Here is a 19,327-nt window from a genome sequence, read left to right on the forward strand (position 1 = left end):
GCAGCGTACACTTCTCTGCGCCACCGGAGCAAAAGTGAACACTAAGGACTGGTTTTTCCAGCCTTGATAAGCTAATTAATTGTTGAATTATATGTCTATCATTATCTAATTTGAAGGAAAAACAAAGACGTATATAATTTAACTATCAGTTAACTTATCAAGAGGTTCGAAGAACCGGCCCTAAATCTTTTTATACCTTCGAGACATCTCGGAACATACGCAAAATTCTACGTAATATTTATAATATATGTAATAATTTAGTATGATCTTTTTTAGACGTATTTATATTTCGTTCGTCACGATCGCGGCGCGGAAATTATATAAATAAATTCATGAATGATGACGAATTGTTCATGCATGCGAAGAAACATGGAGATTACGCTTTTTCTCACCCGTAATCTCATCTCGGTACGTCTTGAAGTATAAATTACTGAGTAAGTAAAAATCCTACGTCATAGCTACGCAGTCGGAAATAATTCTACAAAATTCTACAAAAAAATTAAATATAACTGCCAGAATCTAAGAAATTCTACATAAATTTAAAAAGTGTTATAAAACAATCAACATGAAAATGCTAGAATTGGAACACTTTTGTTAATTTTTGTAATATTCTACAAGTAAACGGATGTTTCAATTCTTTAAGATTTTGGCGTTTCTCAAAATTTTAAAACTAGTAAAGTTTGTAGTAATTTTTACAAAATTGTATACATTTTCATGAAATACTACTTGCAATAATTTTTTTATTTGAGAACATTGTAATTTATGGTACTATTTCGTAGATATTTTTACAAAATATTAATGTTTCAACGAAGATATACAAATTTCTATTTCAAGTCCATTTTTTGTAGTTATTTATAGCATTTTTCTCCCGCTAGGGTATGCATGGTACGGCATGTTCGGAAGGGTGGTCCGACGGTTATTGTCAGAAAGGTCGTCCGACGTTTTACAAAAAGTTTTCAGAATATTCGTACACTGTCAAAAAAGTTTTTCGATCTAAGTAAATAGAGTTACTTAAATTATTTTTTACTAAAGTAAATAATTATTCTATTTAAATAAAAATAACAAATTTCAAGTAAATCTGTGTATTATATTAAGTAAATTCTACATTCAACTAAAGATTTCATTAGATAGAGAAAAATTATTTATTAAATAAAATCATTGTTTTTTGTCAAATAAGAAATCCAATTTTCTTCGCTGCAAAACTTATATCTTAGTAAACATTTTATAGAATTAAAGTAAAATTTTTTATATTTAAAATTATCTACTGTTCGATATTTAAGAAATACTTAAATTAAAGAAATGCATGTTTTAATTTGTTTACTATGTTTTAAATTTAAGTTAATAAGCTATTAGGAGCCACTTAATAAATAATTTTCTTGAGTGATCGAAGTAATATTTTTTTTGATTAAGGTATTTTTTTATCAGTGTATGTATCATTGCATAAATATTCGTAAACATTTTATTTATTTGGTCTAATGATGCGTTATTATAAAACGTCGAACGACCTCTTTGACTACGATTGTATAGTATATAAGACCTATATAAGACCGAGTTCCGGGTCTTTCACTTAATTCCATCGACCGTTCCGTTTTCGGCATCGTAATACAATACGTATAGATAGCTTTTTGCTGTAATATTTCAAGGGATGGACATTGGCTCCTCTTTGAAGTTCTGTCTAGACTTGAAGTCTAGCCTGTATTCTTTTGCGAATGCCCCCTTTAAGACCTAGGTCTTCACACATATTTCCTGCTTTGAAACTGACGCTGCTTCATTCAGTTTAGTCGAGCGGCCTTTCTCAAACTATGAATCACAGAAGTAACGATATAATCATTTTTTTTCGCGAAAAGAAACGATATACAATTTCTCATAAGAAATTTGTTTTTAACTATATCATAGCCCCATTCTGTCCTATTGAGTTTTTGTAGGAGGGAGGGGGTGGGCGCAAAGTTAATACTTTTTATTAATTTGACTGTGTTTTATGTTAAATCCTAAAGGAATTCTGGTAAATTCTAAAGGAATTCTGATTCGTCCATTTTCTAACAGACGACTGGTTGAATCTATCAGATTTTTTTGTGTAGAGCTGGGACCGTAGTACGTATGACGTCATTCAAACGATGAATGAATCGCTTAAACGCATCAATCGGAGCCGATGGACCGCGTCCTCGGTCGGTAATTCGTACGCGCATTTACAAATATGCGCATTTACAAAAATACATATATTGTTTGTAACAAATACATTTTATTGTAGCTGACTATCTTCCCAGGTAAGTCAACTGACATCGCTTGTCGTTAGAAATGTCATTTTGACGTCCAAATGACGACAAGTCAGCATATTTTACGAATTATTTTCCTCCGCGGATGTACAAAGGGCTTTGGGAAGCGAAGTAAACGCGGAACGTGTTGTACCTTTTGTTATATTGCAAATTAATATTAAAATACGTCCTCCATTGCAGTGACGGGCAAACAACGTGACGCACATGTGATGACGAGGTCTACGAATTCTTTCCGGCGTCCCCGAACTTACGCGCGGCGTAGTTGTATAAAGAGAGCCTTCCAGGAATTCTTAATCATTCGCGCATTGCGTTTCCTCAAAGTGCGCAAAAATCTGATGGGCGTACATCTAGATTAAACGAGCCAGATAAATTTTGGAAATGTCACGCGGCTCGGCTCTATTGAGCGATACAGCGTGATAAGATAAGTGGTACCTTTCAAGCCTTTCATTTTTCTGAACTGTAATCTGCGATACACGTGGGCGGTTGTGCACACATGTACGCAAAAATGCTTTAAAATCGTTCGTTTTAGTAGAAAAGAAGAGAGCGGGAGAGAGAGAGAGAGAGAGAGAGAGAGAGAGAGAGAGAGAAAGCGTAAAACGGTCGGATACTTAGGCAACTCTAAGTATCCCCTAAGTACTTAGGCAACCCTAAGTTAGAAGTGTCGCATCCGGTTAGGGTTTCTTAAGAACGGTAGATCTCAAATTTCGTCTGAATGTCTCAAACTACAAGTTCCTTTCCTGATCTACGACTAGGTAGACAGTCAAGTTTCTATTTTCTCACGGGTGGTTCAAGAGAATGGACCTGCCGCTGTGTTGACCACACAGCGGCCCTAGCTCACTCTGCGTTCGATAAAATGCCTTCCACGTGTTACACGTCGCTCAAAGGCAAGAGTAATTCTGCTCTCTCTCTCTCTCTCTCTCTCTCTCTCTCTCTCTCTCCCCCCCCCCTCTCTCCCTCTACCCCTCTACTATGTTTTATCTTTCATTCTTTTCCTTTTATATGCTTTTACACTTTCTCGCTCATCGTTTTTTTAATTGTTCTAACGCTTAGGGGACTTGTTCCAGAACGTGTAATAAATAATATGATTGTAATTTTCTCTCTCTCTTTCTCTCTTGCGTAGACCGCGTTCCGAACGTACGTTGCGAACGTAGCCGCGGAACGAGTAGTAGCCGCTCATTATCGTGGAATTTAGCCGCGAGCAGCGAAGTCGGCCGATGCGATCGCGGCGAGCCGCGTATATCGCTGGCACCGAGTGAAACCGGGCGGCGTGCGACCTTTCGCTCGGCGGCCCTCCTTTCCCGCCGCCATTGCTCCTCGCGCCAGCGCGTGAAAGCCAGACCCGCGGCCGCCAGTGCCGTAACATTCTCAGCGCGCCGGGCGAGGAGGAGAGAAATCTCTCGCGCTCGCGCGCGCTTAATCCCCCGCGTTGCGGATCAAAGAGACTGTTTCGCTTATTCATCTACGGCGTTCATCCATCTCCGTTGCATTCCAGGAATGCGACGTTTCAGGGACCGCGATCTTTTCTCACATCTATTCCCAGCGATTAGTGGACCCGGATTCCCAGCGCCAGAAATGACGCGTCGATTGACGGAGTCACGTTTCGCTGGAGATTGCGCACCGTATTAGACCTATGGCACGTTTCTACCAATGCAGATAAACTTTAATCTTGGTTTAAAGTACCTTCCCTAGGGACAGTTTGACAAACGTCGGCTAATTGTTAACCAGAGTTCAGTCAACTCCTTATCTTTTCCCATTTTATTATTTCGGAAGAGACAGAGAATCACTTATCCTTCGCTTAGTAGTTAACCGACGTTTATAAAGCTCGCCCCTAGTAGGACAGTGCATTGGCTAAACATTGGTCCAATGTTGCTTGTATTAGAAATGCGTTGGCCGATATTGTCCAACGTAGAGTCAGTATTGGCCATGGAACCCTTACGAAAAAGTAACGAAATAATGACTAGAAAATTACTGTACGCCAGTTATTGGACTATCAGAAATCGCTGAGGTACAGTAATTTTCTAACAATTATTTCATTACTTTTCCGTAAGGGAATACAAACGTAAATGTGTTGCACAATAATAATTATACAATACTAGATTTATATTGGAAGTGCATTGGCCGATAATTAACAATGTAACAAAGCACTGGTCTAATATTGATGGAATATAGTTACGACACTTTTTTCTCGTGAGTTTAGGGACTCGAGAAAGACCGGAAACGCTCAACATGGTTTCTGAACGGCCGTCAAGTAATATTCTTTTTTTCGGAAAAGAAGACTTTGAAACGTAAAACCTCGGTCTAAATGCACGAGTTCCTAAAATCATTAAAAAAAAAAACAGCGTCGCAAATGGACATTCTGTCCATCACTGCATGTGTTGGATACATGCATATCCTATATATTTCTTTTTGTACCGCGTCATGTTAGTTACTTATGAAGCACTTTTCAAGTGTAGGATAGTGACTTTTTATCGCGCATTTCGATACCGCTATCGACCGTGGATGGAATGCGCGCGAGTTTACGCTTATTACGTTTCTACCAATCGTTTCTATCGTTTTTACCAATGTAGATTACCTTTAATCTCGGTTTAACTGCATATCCCTTTCTAGTTTTAAAAATTAGACAAACTTGAGTGTTCTTTGTTTTCCGTAAGGGATGCCCTCCCACGTGAATTTATGCACACATCGCCACATTTTGCGTATGCATGCATGAAAAATGTGCACGCGTCCTACCTAAACTTATATGGGAAGGCACAAATTTCAAAGAACTTAAAGGACTCTGAGCCGTGACTAGGCGACGAGTCGAATTGGTTGAGACGCCCGTCTAGCGAGAGGGAGGTCCAGGTTCAAACCCTGGCCGAGGTGATATTTTTTCGCAATAAACTTAGAATAAAATATTTAGACACTACCACCCAGTCACGGTTCAGAGTCCTTTAAATTCTTTGAAATTTGTGATTAACAGATACGAGCCATACTAATTTATTATATGGGAAGGCACCGGCGACTCCCAGTGCACATTTACGAGAACAACGGGCGGGCAAGAGGGTGGACTATTTAGAAGGCCAGAAATTTCAGAAAATTCTTTCCACGAAAACGGACGCTCCCTCGCGGCAGCGAGCGGTCGGCAGGAGCCCGGAGAGCGGCAGGAATGTGGTCGTGGAGAATGCAAGAACGCCGGGGTTCCGGCGACGACGCGGTGCGCCCCACAGCTCTTCTTATAGCGCGCGGACTGGTTCCATGCGTTTCTAGAGACAGCGAGGAGCGGGGGGGCACCCCACGCTCGCTCGCCGTGCCTGGCGTCGCGCTCACATCGGCGATTATGGTGGGGGGAACGAATCGCGGGGTCGCTCGCTGGAACGCCGGCCATTGCTTGTCGGCTTCCTATAGTATGGTCCGCGCCGAGTGTTGCCTTATCGGTTGTGGGGCGCTATAGTACGAGTTGTTGCTTTGTGCCGCGGCACTCACGGGATACTCGGGGTCTGTGTCGCGAGCTACGCGCCAGTTGCGTGACGTACGAGCGTATACGTGCGGTGCCGTTCGCGTCCGTAGCCGTGTTTGCCATCCGTGTCGCGGTCCCACCGCGGGCGACGTATGCCGCTCGGTGTTATCGGCGACGCAACGTACGCGACCTGCCCGCAAAACGGAGCGGCGTAATCGAGGGACGAGAGCGAGGCGGCCGACCGTGGGAACAAAGCCGCGGCGGAAGGGCGAAGCGATCGAACGTCGGCGGCTCACACGGCGATCCGGTCGTCCGAGTCGACTCGGGTACGTTTACTTCACCGCCCATCCCGCGCGTGTCGCAACACGTCCTTGATAAGCGCTAAAGAGTACGCGATTTTTGCCATCTTCCCCCCTTGCTCTGCCGCGTATCTCTTCTACCATCTGTCGGAGAACCCGTGTCCGCGTCTGGCGCTTTCGCGCGAGAAGTGGGACACGGGGGGGGGGGGGGAGGGGAGGAGGAAAAGAGAGCTGAAACATATTAAAATAGCCGCCAGATCCGATAAGGGCGTCCGTTGATCGCGGATAGCTGATACACGTCTTGTTTGTTTACTATATATATCTTCCCTCTTGTCCGCTGCCTCCCTCCACCCCGCCGCACCCGCTGCCTCCTTAGCGGCGCCTTTTGACGTAGCGCACCGCGGCGTCGTTGTGTGTTAAGTAGGTGCGTTCGCGAAGCGTCTCCTACCGCCTACCCAGTCGGAAGTGACTCGTCGGAGGCGACGTGTCGCAACCCCCGTGGTATCGACGTCGACTCGACGAGCCGTTTCTCGCTGGGTGTCTTTCGGCCAGCGCTTAACTGCTTCAAGGCTTAACGGCTTCAAAGAACCGATGCTTTCAAGTGCCAATAGCGGTTCCGCGAACGCACCTATTATCTAACGTTGCTAGGCGGGGTCTGCGTTTGCGGGGGAAGCCCGATGTAACTAGCGGAGGGGGGGGGCGGGGGGAGGGGAGTGTAATTTGCGAATAAAAAGGAAAGTAAAAATGACGCTCGGTGCTCGTTGGAGAAAGTCGCGGGGAAACTTGAAGAGACATTTTGCTAGTCGTACACACTTCGGCACCCTTTCACCTCGGATTACAAAGGAATCGTTGTAAGATCGCTCGGAATTCTCGATCGAGGTTCACAAAGGAAACAGAGAAACGAACAGGGGACGCTCGTTGTCAGCCGAACAGTCGGGCACTCGACAAGCCGGCCCTCGAAATTATTTCAATCAAAATTGCCGACCCTCGACGATTCCTTCGTGGTCGCGACACGAAAATCGAAATTACCGGGGGAATCGCGAGGCGTTAGGAACCGCCGAAAATTACCCGGGCGCGAGATCCAAGGGAGAGGGAGAAAGCTCGGGGTCGCGCACGGGGTCTGTTCTTTGCAGCTGCTCCACGCTATACTCTCTGTCCTGATGTTCAGGCAGATACGCGGAGTGCCACAGGAACCGGCGGCAGAAGCAGGGAAGGGGGGTGTTTTTTTTTAATTTATCCTTTTGTGAGGACGCCTTTCAACCGTTAGGTTATATCAGCATGATAGTTCTAAAAATTCCCTGAAATTCAAGCACTTGACAACAATTAATATTTAACTCGGTCCTTTTCAAATATAAATCAAATTGAAACTTAAATGTAAATTTTTCTTAACGGAAAAACATGCGGGACGAGAAGGTCGGGATCGAACCGAGGACCCTACCATTACTAATCTTTTTTTAAACTAATTAATATATTTTAACAAATAATAAGGATAACGTCGACAATTAACTGGCACAATATATTTCGTTTAGAACATACAACGTTTCGACCAGTAATACTGGTCCTTATCAAGTATTAAAAAATTCTTAACAACCCATTAGATGTGACAGCAAAAAATCTAAAACATGATTAATGTGGAATAAGTCAAATGTTACAAATCTAACGCATCTTAAAACCACATCTTAAAAACTTACGGGTAACATTGGTAATAATATAAGTATACATGGAGGAACGAATCACTCTGCACAGTAACACATATGGAGTAGATATAAAATATTTTAAAAAGACGTCAATTGTTGTGAAAGGTCGGTAGAAGACTGATAGCATTAAAATATCGAGAGATCAACGTCAGATAGGTCAGAAACACGAGATGCGCAAGACAAATAAGTAAATAGTTATATATACATGTAAATAAAAAAAATATATTTTAACTTCATTTACGTATATGACCCTAGGCCAATATAAACATTACTGAAATTAATAACATTGTGGCTTCTGCTATACATTAGCCTTTCTTACAATATACTTAATTGTAAGTTTGTACTTTTATTTACATGTTTGGCAGTGGAGTGGTGTTATTGTAGACGCAGTGTTTCGACGTAACTATTTTGCCTCCTTCTGTTAACTCTAATAACGTAGGAAAATTAATTTACCAATCACTCGCAGCTACACGTTATGCCGCGTAGTAGGGTTGATTCTACGTGAGACAATCAGTCGACAATGTAGAGTCGAACTTTTCTATACTTCAGTTATCCGCCGCTTTGTGTGCCAGATTAGATCGGCAGGCTCTGTCGATAAAAGACATTTAAATGGACGCGATGATACCGAACTTGTTGCGATCTGCTGATGTGCGGATCTCTTTTGAAAATTTGTTCTTGGGTTAGTATTACATTTGTCACAAATCTTTTAAGCGGATTAGAGAAGTCCTTGAGTCTCTAGGGACGGTATTTATAGTTGGATCTTCTATTCAGGACCGTCTTGAATTTATCTAAAGATAATTTTCAGGTAATTTGGGCATTCGGCCTTGCTGGGGCATTATAAAGATAAAATAAGATAAGATTAAATAAAGTAATGCCCATCACTGGGCATTAGTGGGCATTGGTGTACAAGATTTTGGTCAGCGAATACCAGCCTTGTACCACGATCAGCTCACTGAAGCTTCGTGTACGAAGTTCTATTCTGTATTTTCGCCTTATCTTTTCTCTTTACGTAGAAACCCCCTTCCCGGAATGACGTGTAGCTCTGTGCTGACACAAGTGATTAGTAACGGTAGGGTCGTCGGTTCGATCCCATTGAGGGAACTCAAAAATTCCTCGTCCCGTTTGTACTATCGGTTCTATTGTAGAATACTCCTATATAATAGGAGAGAAGTAAAAACGAAACATTCACACAGAACACTCACAACATTGGCATAAAACAGATTTATAACATACACTTCATTTATGTCAATGAATAGTCGAAGAATTAACAGCTAATAATTAATTGGTATGTTAATTGTCATAAACATTCTAGAAAAATATAAGAATTACAAGTTGGACTACCTACATCTTGCCTTGTGACCCACATCTCATATGTTGTTCAGTATTAGTTAGGGGTCTTACTTTAAGTTTATTATATTCTACAAAAGAATGATTGAAAATGGACATCAAATGAGAGTTATAGTACCGCAAGTTTCTAAATTTTAATTTGAGATGCAAAACGTTGAGTGCATATACATATGCGAACATTTGCAGGCAACTGCGACACGTAACGCGCGTCTCTCATCTTTGTCTCTCCGTCCCCTCTCTTCTCCCGCCTGACTGTTAAAAGCTTTAAAGGTTTTTGCCCGAGTCTGTCTTTTCAGCGACTCGCCAACTTTCTTTGCCCAGAATGTTGATGCTTCTTTTGTGCTTCGCAGCGTCGGGTCTGGTAGCGGCTTTACTATATTTGATATTTGAGAATAGCCTCTTCGGACAAATGTTACCTGGATTTGTGACTCGAGTTACAGTTCGAGTTCATTCGATTTTTCAAAGATAAGATAAATGATCGTGCTTGACTTGCTCGGCTTTCGATAATTCATTAATCATTGTAAGAAATCTTTAATCAACGATAGCGAGGTTTCGTAACGTGCAGCTCATTCACTTCCACGTCCTCGAGGTGGGAGGCGTAGATTTCATTTACGTCTATCAGTTAATCACAGTTGACTGAATTGAGAACTGCGGTTATTTTTTTAAATCCACTTCGCGATAAAGATGAAAAATGAACACGTGTCGACGCGCCTTGTTTCCCGTATCTCTAGTCCGTCGAGATACTTTTGTATTACATTCGATATCGACGTGCGGCAAGAAACGCGCGGTATGGATTACGCACCAACGGCGACAGCTCGAGCGACGTTGGCAGAATCGGTTGTCGGTCGGCCTTTCGATTGTACTCGCTTCCGTCGCGCCATGTTGCCAGCTCTCCTCGCGAATAATAAATAAAGAAGACGCCGGGAGTCCGAAGGAAACGGGGCTCCAGTGCGCTGATGTCATTTTGTTGTTCCCCGGCGATAATGCAGCTCCCATTCGTGCACGTGCGTGCACTTCGGCCATCTCAATGCGTCATTTTGCGATACAGGAGGTGTCGTTGCAAAACCCTCGTACGCGGGCTTTTGTGCGCTTGTCCTCTGATCAATTCGCGGATCGATTCGAGATGACTTTAATCCTTTGGCTCTGCGACGCGCTAACTTCGGTTGCTATGCGACACGTGGCGATGTGCCCGATGCAGTTTAGTAGAACTACAAAGTGAGACATTGCGCATGTAAGCAAGTTTTGGGGCAAATTGTTTATTGGTCCTCGCTGCATTCAACCGCAATGATTTGCAGTTTGAAGGTTGGGGCAAATTTCTGATTGGTCACGAGTTAAGCCCGTCGTATCAGACTACGGATTGAGATTAGATTGAAATTTGACCAATCAGAGTAAAAGTCACTAAAATTGGGATTAGTAAGCTTTGCTTCAATTGGTCATACGGGCTTAAGAGTCATGCGCAATTAGAAAGGAATAAAGAACGAGGAATTATACGTAAGGAATAAGGGAACAGGGAATTAACTTTGGACCTATGAAAATTGGACATTCTTCTTTGATGAACGCACGTGTGGCTTTCCGTAGGCCGAAATTTAATTCCCTATTCCTAATTTCTTATGTTTAATTTCGTGTTCCCGTCATTGTACACGAGTTCACAATGTATGCTGTACCGAGCGAAACTTATTGTGGGCGTACGCATGCCATATATGTATACTAATGGAGGTACATAAGTATACGCCTTTCGCAATCAAAGGGTCAAGTCGCGATTAGCGAGAACGGCGATACCGGGGAGAACGAGAGGAGGCTCGAATTCAATAGTGGTCAAGAAAATTTTTCACTTTTCACGAGTCCACGCTAAAGATTCACGATCGAGCCGCTGTTCACGTTGCGTGTCCCAATATGCTCCTGCTTGCCTCAACGACCAACACCAGTCGTTTAAGTCGCAAATGTCAAAGGTATTGGCCGTTGGGGCCAACAGGAGCATGTTGGGGCATGCGACGCGAACAGACCTCGAGAGTCTCGTGACACTCTGTATATCGCGACGGTGTCTCGAGGTTTTTGGGCGGCGTCCCCCTATCCAAGCCAGGCGTGCCGCGCCTTCGCGCCAACAAATAAGGAGGGAAAAGAACGCTGTTTCTCCGAAGCGGGACGCGGGGGACACCCTCATGCGCGGTGGGCGACGGACGAAGGTTAAAGTCGGCCGTTGCAGCGGATAACTCGGTTTCATCGCTGCCGCCGTCGTCGAGGCTGTTTCCTCTTGACGACACGCTGTCGTCGCTGTCGCTGGAAACATCCTCGTGAAGTTGGCAGCGAGCGATCTCGAAGTAACGTTCCAACACACGGAGTTTCTTTGTCGCGGACTGAATCTATCCCGCGTAAAATAAATACTGCGGGTTGCCGATGCTTGTAACGCGAGAATTCACGAACGATTCTCTCAATCAAGTATTTTCAATTTCGAATCTACGCTAAATGTCGCAATTTTTTCAAACAACATTCTGTAATAGGGAGTTAAGTCTCTTGTTTTCATACAAAGTGGCCCTGACTTAACTCTCTGATTTATTTCATATAAAAAAAAAAGGAAATAAGATAGTCCAACGTGAACAGGATGTAGGTATCCTCTTGAGATAATATCCTTCATTTTGAAGTATCTTGGAATTTTCCGGAGCTTTGTGGTGAGTTGGGAGAAATTCCTCTAGCGCTACTCGTTAAAAGCAATCCATACGCCTGATAGGACTCGAACCCACAATCCCCGGTGTAGAAGACCAATGCCTTATCCATTAGTTCATAGGGGCTATTCTCACGCGATACTCCAAAAAGAGCCGAGGGCCACGACGAAGCGAAACGAAGACGAACGTGCACGTCGATCCTACCGTTACAATTCACTCCGCGGGTACGCGGCGCGTTCCCATGTAATGTAATAAGACGAACAGAAATAGAGGCCGCGCTAGCGGCAACGTTGCATTCGACGTATACATATACCCGGTGTCGCGGATGACAGCTGTTACACCTTATGCGTTGAAACGCGTTGGTAGTTTGTGGGGAAGTCGAATTTCTTTTCGATGTGTAGCCCACTGCGGCTTCGTGGGTTAAACCACAAATATGTACGAATAAGAATTCAAACAGATAGGGTATAAAATAATCCCACTTATACATTTGTATTATTCATTATTGTTATTATTGTTTATTTTATTGTATGCAGTTCGTCTCGCTTCAACAAATTCTTCAATCCGACCTGCCTTGAGATTTCAGACTTTATATCTGCGTTTTCTTTTGACCGTAGGTCTCTGACACTTTTTATCGCGTTGGTTTTTCTCAGAAGAAAAGAAAGATAAAAATCACATCTCGGATGTTGTCGAGAGTACAATACCTTTTAGATAAGTATTATTCAGAGAACATTTAGTCGTTCACAAAATACTCGAAATTCCTGCACTCGAGGTGTAAAAGAGGACATTTTAGATATTGTGGAAATTACAATTATCGAGAGTACAATAGTTTTTAAGTGAGAATTGTTTAGAGAATATTTAGTCATTCAAATTACTTGAAATTTCTGCACCCGAGGTGTAAAAAAGGACATCTCAGATATTGTCGAGATTACAATTGTCGAGATTACAATTATCGAGAGTACAATAGTTTAAATAAGAATCGAGGTGTATATCGTGCGATCACAATGACTGCGTTTAACGGAAAAAGCAGCTTAACAATTGTTTCACGATTCTTTGACTGTTCCGATTCACTGCCAGTACGTCACGTAAGCTACAGATTTCCAGTACTTGCATAGAGAATATCGGGACACGGCCTTTACGATTAAAATGCAAAGAGCTAAAAGCAAGAACCAATTACGTCAACGGATCACTAAGCGGATACTAAGCTGTTTTTTCCACTGAGCGCGCGGTCAAAGGTGCAAGAGTCGTCATTCGTTTATTTTATGTCTGTCACACGACAGCTTTCAGAGCCTGATATGTTTCAACGTTAACACTTACGACTGACTTTTATTCTGTTATTATCAATGTTATATATTAATTAATAATCCGCGTATAAATACGTCGAAGTTGCAATGCATTTGTCACAAATGCACTTACGACACAACATGTATGCATAACAATATCGAGAAGACTGGTGTTTGAGAATACTTGTTTTTACGTGCAATGTTCGTACACGAGCACACAAAGAGCTAACTACGCTCATTGCTACAAAGCTGTATTGTATCTTGTGACTGAAAGATCCAGGACGCTTCAAAAACCAAATATTTTTACAAATTCGTGAACCTCTACCCCCACTGCTCAAATAATGGCAAACGCTCGGTCTACATCTATTATGTCTATGGACAGGATACTCTCGGCGGTTCCCACTTCCCTCTAATTGTGAGAGGTGGCGTCCGAAAAATTCCAGCGGGATTCCCGACTGGATTTGAACTCGGATCTTTCCGTTCGTTTATGTACTAAGCATCGCACATTTCTCTGCGCCACGCTCGCCACGATATTATCTTGACTTTCTAAAAACGATTAATTTTTTTTATGTCGCCTTGACTTTATCTTGTGCTTGCGTACATGCTTACGCACCCACGCACGTTTGCTGAAATAGGGTCCTGTGCGCGTGTAAAACTTTTCAAAGATGGTAGCGGTTGATCACGGTCTATTTGTCGAACGAGAGACAGACAATGGCCGCGAACAGCCGCTGTTCTTCTCTCACGTTGAAACATATTTACAACCTGCGTCGTGGTTTCTAGGTCGATTAAGTTTCTTACGTGGGTGGTGAGTTGCGCGCGCCATTGCTGCGTCGGAGCGCCTTTGCGCCTTTGCCACTGCTTCCAGACGAAAGCCGCTGCACCCACCCTGGCCGGTGGTGAGAATGAGGTAGGGGGCGCTCTCAGGTTAACTCGCCGAGATGCTCAGCTAATCTGAGTGCGCCCCCCCACCATATCCCGACCACTGGCCACCATGGATGCAGCGGCTTTCGCATGGGAGCCTCCCATTGGGAGACACTGGTCCTCGCTCCTCCATGACTGTTTTCCCTCGCTTCCTCAGTCGGTCACGAGACTCACGAGACACGAGATCGCTCCCGGTGTCCATTGATTCCGGTAAGGGACTTAATTTGGCCGCAAGTGACTTTTTCGTTTGTTTCCCTGATGAACACAGTCACGGTGCTCGTAGACTTTGTACTTGTCGCGAGACACGGTAGTGTCTCATGCCAAGTATAAGCGTAGCTAGAACTGCACACGCGAGATCAACCGTGTAGTTTACGCGAGTATGCGAGTTGACAGACCTTCAGATTTTCGGATCTCAGCAACGGCTGATCCGACGAACTTCTAAGTGCGTTCAATCGATAACTTGGGTTCGATTTGCATAATGAGTGTTTTAATTTTTTTGTGTTACTGCACTCGCGAGTGTACAGGAGTGTATTTTCGCTCGGTAAACGAACCGTGGTGCGCAGGCAAACTAGACCGGAAGTTGTTAGCACGTTGGTTGCACTCGGCAGAAAAAGCTTTGTAACTGCTGTAAAATTCATGAATCTGGTGGTGTACGCACTTACCTCAAGATTAAGAGAATACGCCAATCAGATTCACGCATTTTTCAACAGTTGCAAAGCAGATTTTTCTGCTGAACGCGAGCCGTTGGCAGCAATTGTCGCATACGCTGTCCACGTGGTGTGCCTCACGTTGGAATTTTCCATTTCACATTTTTGTCACTACGCGCAACACTGTCGTACAATATCTCGTAAAAATCAACGTATAAAAGTATTTTTGGTCGTATCTGCTAATTTTAATTAATTTAGTATTATTAAAATTTTAATTAATTATTAAAATTGCTAGATACGACCAAAAATATTTTTATATTTTGATTTTTACGAGATATTGTACGACAGTGGCTGCGGTCAAGCTGTCGCTTCAAATGTTACGGAGTATTCTTCTTCTCTTTTCTTTTAGTAAAGATAGAAAGAGAAGAGAAACGCTTCGAAACGTTTGCAGCGGCAGCTTGACCATGGCCAGTGTTGCACGTAGTTACAAAAATGTGAAGTGGAAAATTCCAACGTGAGGAACACGTGTCTCCCCATGTGGACAGCGTATGCGATAATTGCCGCGAACGGCTCGCGTTCAGCAGAAAAATTTGCTTTTTGCAACTGTTGAAAAATTCGTGAATCTGATTGTCGTATTCTCTTGAGTGAAAATTTATTGTGAAAATTATTACCTCGACAATAAATTTTCTGTATTATTAAAATTGCCAGATACGGCCAATAAAAATCACCGATGTTGTTAATTACTGCTGGCGACTTTTACGAATATTCTCATTAATAAAAATATTTCACCAAGTTTTATATTAATGTTTAATTATGCATTATAGGTTGCCAATTATTGTCGTGGAAACGTCGTTAGGCTGATGGCAGAGAAAACGATCCGTAGACCCTCGGACCACTTTCTGCCATCAGCCTTGGACCTTCGTTTTGAGATTACATTTCCTGTAATGATAAATTGATAGTCTTGTAAATATTGTACGATATGTGTTGTAAGCAAAACTATTTGCTTCCGTTACAAGGTTGCTTATGTAACTTGTAAGTTCGATGTAGGGGGTGTCAGACTTGCGTCATCGGTTTCGCCGACACTATGTTTCGTTATCAACCTGTATGTTTGCCTGCATCGTTGCTTATTCGGCCAACAGTATTATTACCTTAGGTCCCGTACATTCAAATTTGTAGCTATCTACTGATAAAACGATATTGTCTGAAAGAGTGTCACTTTCTCACAGTTTCAGTATTACCATAGTATGGTATGGTCAATGTCCCTGTTTCTACTGAAGTCCTGAAGCTCGATCACGAATCTTTGAATCATGAATTAATTTTTCAATAACTTATTCTATTAGCATCGATTCCACCATGGATTTATTGCCTTTGGAGCGAAATCTGCTTAGTAGAAATTTCATTGTTAGATTGTGTAATCATTGCGAAAAAAGATTTGTGATTGAATTTGGGGGTTGAAAACTCGCTGTTTTATATTAAAAATATCTATCTCATAACAGGCGACTTTCCTCTACTGTTTACAATCGTTTGTTCAATCAGAGAGAAACCTAAGAGCGGCCATCCATTAGTTCACATCCACTTTGTCAGGCGGCACGTCAAGCGTTGAAAAAAGTGCTCGTCGAGGCTGGGATGGCCTAGGATGGCCGCTCTCAGGTTTCTCTCTGGTTCAATGTATGTTTAACAAACAACACGTTGAGTAAAATTGTCGACGAATTATTATTAAATAAAACTTGAGCACTTGCTGACCCTTGTTTCTTCTTTACAGGTTCATAGAAGCACATCCCCACACACATATTACAAGAATGACTGGTGTGATCGAACACTATCCTACGCTTCCACCGAATCGTTTGTCATCAAGCTCACCATTAAATCCTATATTTATTGAGGAATCCGATGAAATCGATAACGGCGATGATTATCGATTTGAAGTTGCCCGTTTAGCGACCTTCAAGAACTGGCCATGTTCGTGGGTAAAGCCAGAGGCACTCGCGGCCGCCGGGTTTTATTACACTGGCGAAAGCGACAAGGTGACGTGTTTTGAGTGTAACATAGAGATATGCGAATGGCAAGCGGACGACAATCCGATGGTGGATCATCAACGGTGGTCCGGAAGGTGTAGGTTTATTCGGAATATTCCGTGCGGCAACGTGCCGATCGGCGCGGATCCTAGCACGATTCCGGAACCGGCGCCTAAAGGAATGGACGTATGTGGGCCTTACGGCCGTGCGATATACATGCCTTATTCTGGCCCAGACCACGAAGGGACAGAAGAAGAAAAAGTGAACTATAAATCGATAGGGATTGCCTCGAGACCGAAGCATCCCGCGTATGCCAGTTATGCTACCAGATTAGCTTCCTTCGACAGATGGCCTATAGCAATGTCGCAAACTAAAGAGTCGCTGGCAACCGCTGGTTTCTTCTACACAGGAAGTGGTGATCAAACGTTGTGCTATCACTGCGGCGGAGGATTGAGGGATTGGGAGCCGCAAGATGACCCCTGGATAGAGCACGCCAAGTGGTTCGAATACTGTCCTTATCTGGTTTTAACTAAAGGGACGGAATTTGTGAGCAACATCACTGGGAGAAAGTATATCGCGACAGTGAGTATTTGAAAGGATATATTTATCGTTATTAGAATTGCAGAAATTTGTAATAAATATTTCCTTCTACTTTTGAAAAAGAATGAAATAAAATGAAATTTCGTGGAATGTGCGAACACTCAGTTAATCTCGAGTTGTGTATTTTTTTGTTTTTCCAGGAAAACTCAGTTACTCAGTTGGATGAGAAAGTTGGGAAAGATACCGAGAGTATTGCTAGCGGAAGCTCTCAAAACTCAACGACATCTGAAGAAGCTAATACTACAGAAGAAAGTGCTGAATCAGGTGAGGCCAGAAGCGAAGAACAATCTATCGAAGGTGAAAAACCGTACTATAAGGACGCAAGATTATGCAAAATATGCTACAATAGAGAGGTACGGATCGTGTTTATGCCGTGCGGACATTTATTGGCGTGCGCGGAGTGTGCGAAAAATATGAGAATATGCGGCGTATGTCGTAAGCCTGTTGAACGTACTGTACAAGTGTACCTCCCATAGTGTCCTTATCCGTGTGATACATCTGCAAATTTTGCCCCCAAACTTTCTACTTCGTCATTATAAAGACTGATATTTGGACGCAAAACTGAATGACATGACTCGTGTAGCACACCGATCAGCAGGTACAAACTATGCAATGTTAAAGCTCTCGTTAATGAAACACCTAGCTTCACGGTTGTCATGGTCTCAATAGAACGGATATTCTGTTGTAATACTAAGAAATCGTGAATGTAATTTGTAATCGTTGTACAAGTAATAGATGTTCCTATATTCAAATATATATATGTATATGGCTATGTAACCGATATTGCAAAAATTGTTAGTGTGTGAAACACATATGGCATATCACAAATTTTCATATTTGAACTATTAAATGGCGCAAATATAGGAAGTCGTTAAAATCAGAACAGATAGATTGTACCTGCAACGGAATGTTGCTATTTGAATGTTTTTGAGTTTATATTGTTGTTCACAAACGCGATATTTGCTGAAAAGAATGCGCTGAGACGGTGAGATATGAACAAAGCGACCATTGTAGGAGTACAAATAGCAACACAACGCACGGAGTCTAGTCATTTTTAGTTTATAATTTCGTATGTAGAATTCGACATACGTGTCTAAGGTAAAGAAACGAAAGGCCCCTTTACATAAACCGTCTAGCTGGGAGAAGGTCGATAAAGTCCAGATCGTGATTCTTGACGCGCAAATATTTGTATCAATATACATATTGTTTCTAAAATTATCGTCGGACGTTTCGATCCGTATTGAATCTTCCTCAATGACAAAGTGAGGAGCAATATATTTTAATGCAAATATTTTCGTATCGAATATTTGTGGACTGACTTTATTATCCTTTCTATAAACTATATAATAATAAAGAATTTCAATTTGCCAGTCTTTTCCTCATTTTCGTAACCTGTTAGGCATTCTTTGTTGTACTTTATACATATTAATGTACTGCAAATTATTAAACGCATTATTGTCTGTAAGTGTAAGATATTGTAACCTTAACAAATCGAAGCACTCCAGGTTGATAAAAATCAGTCAGCGTTGATGCCACAAAATTGACACAATATTCAGTTTCAAGAGTCTCGATCTACTTTTTACGGATCACAGCATAAGTTTATGACGTCGGCCATAATTTATAATTTGTCCTGAAAGAAATGTAATGTAACAGCTTTTTTGATGTGTGAGTTATGTTGTATAGGTAACAATCAATAAATTTAATTTAATAAATGTAAGATTACGAAAATAACTTTTAGTATACTCGTCGATTATGTATAGATAATATAACTTTCGTGACTGCGCATTGACAGATATTTATAGGTTCTTGCACTTAAGATTGCGATCGCACTGAATAAACCTCAGACTTGGTATTCTACGTAAAACCAAGATAAAGAGAAACAATCACACACAAGTGGCCCCCAATGATACAATTGAATGGAGTTCCTAAAAGGTGAAAATTCTACGTTTATATCCGAATTGACTAATCGGTAAAAATAAAAATTCTGAAAAGATCCGATGTTTGCGCGCGTGCACACGTATTCACGCTTACACTTACACTTTCTTAAATTTACACGGAGTATTTGTTTCATGTGATTTTTTTTGCGGTTGAGAATTGCAAAGTACAAAAAAACCGTGAGAGTTCCGTATATGTTGTACAAATATGTCATATA

The 19,327-nt window shown here is 42.1% G+C and overlaps 1 protein-coding gene across 2 annotated transcripts; it reads left to right on the top strand.

Moving 5' to 3' along the window:
* The first annotated feature begins 5,636 nt into the window (after positions 1–5,636).
* Positions 5,637–18,666, top strand: LOC105567058 (baculoviral IAP repeat-containing protein 7-B-like). 2 transcript variants are annotated; one of them, XM_012021592.1, is made up of 3 exons: positions 5,637–6,035; positions 16,323–17,157; positions 17,316–18,666. In XM_012021592.1, the coding sequence occupies exons 2-3, from the start codon at positions 16,360–16,362 to the stop codon at positions 17,649–17,651; spliced, it is 1,134 nt and encodes a 377-aa protein (XP_011876982.1). In that variant the 5' UTR covers positions 5,637–6,035; positions 16,323–16,359; the 3' UTR covers positions 17,652–18,666. The 2 variants fall into 2 exon arrangements, with proteins under 2 accessions (XP_011876982.1, XP_011876983.1); XM_012021593.1 differs by lacking the exon at positions 5,637–6,035 and adding an exon at positions 14,059–14,123.
* Positions 18,667–19,327: the final 661 nt, after the last annotated feature.

This window comes from Vollenhovia emeryi, unplaced genomic scaffold (assembly GCF_000949405.1).
Source record: "Vollenhovia emeryi isolate VEMERY1.0 unplaced genomic scaffold, V.emery_V1.0 DF939141.1, whole genome shotgun sequence".
Classification (NCBI taxonomy): domain Eukaryota; kingdom Metazoa; phylum Arthropoda; class Insecta; order Hymenoptera; family Formicidae; genus Vollenhovia; species Vollenhovia emeryi.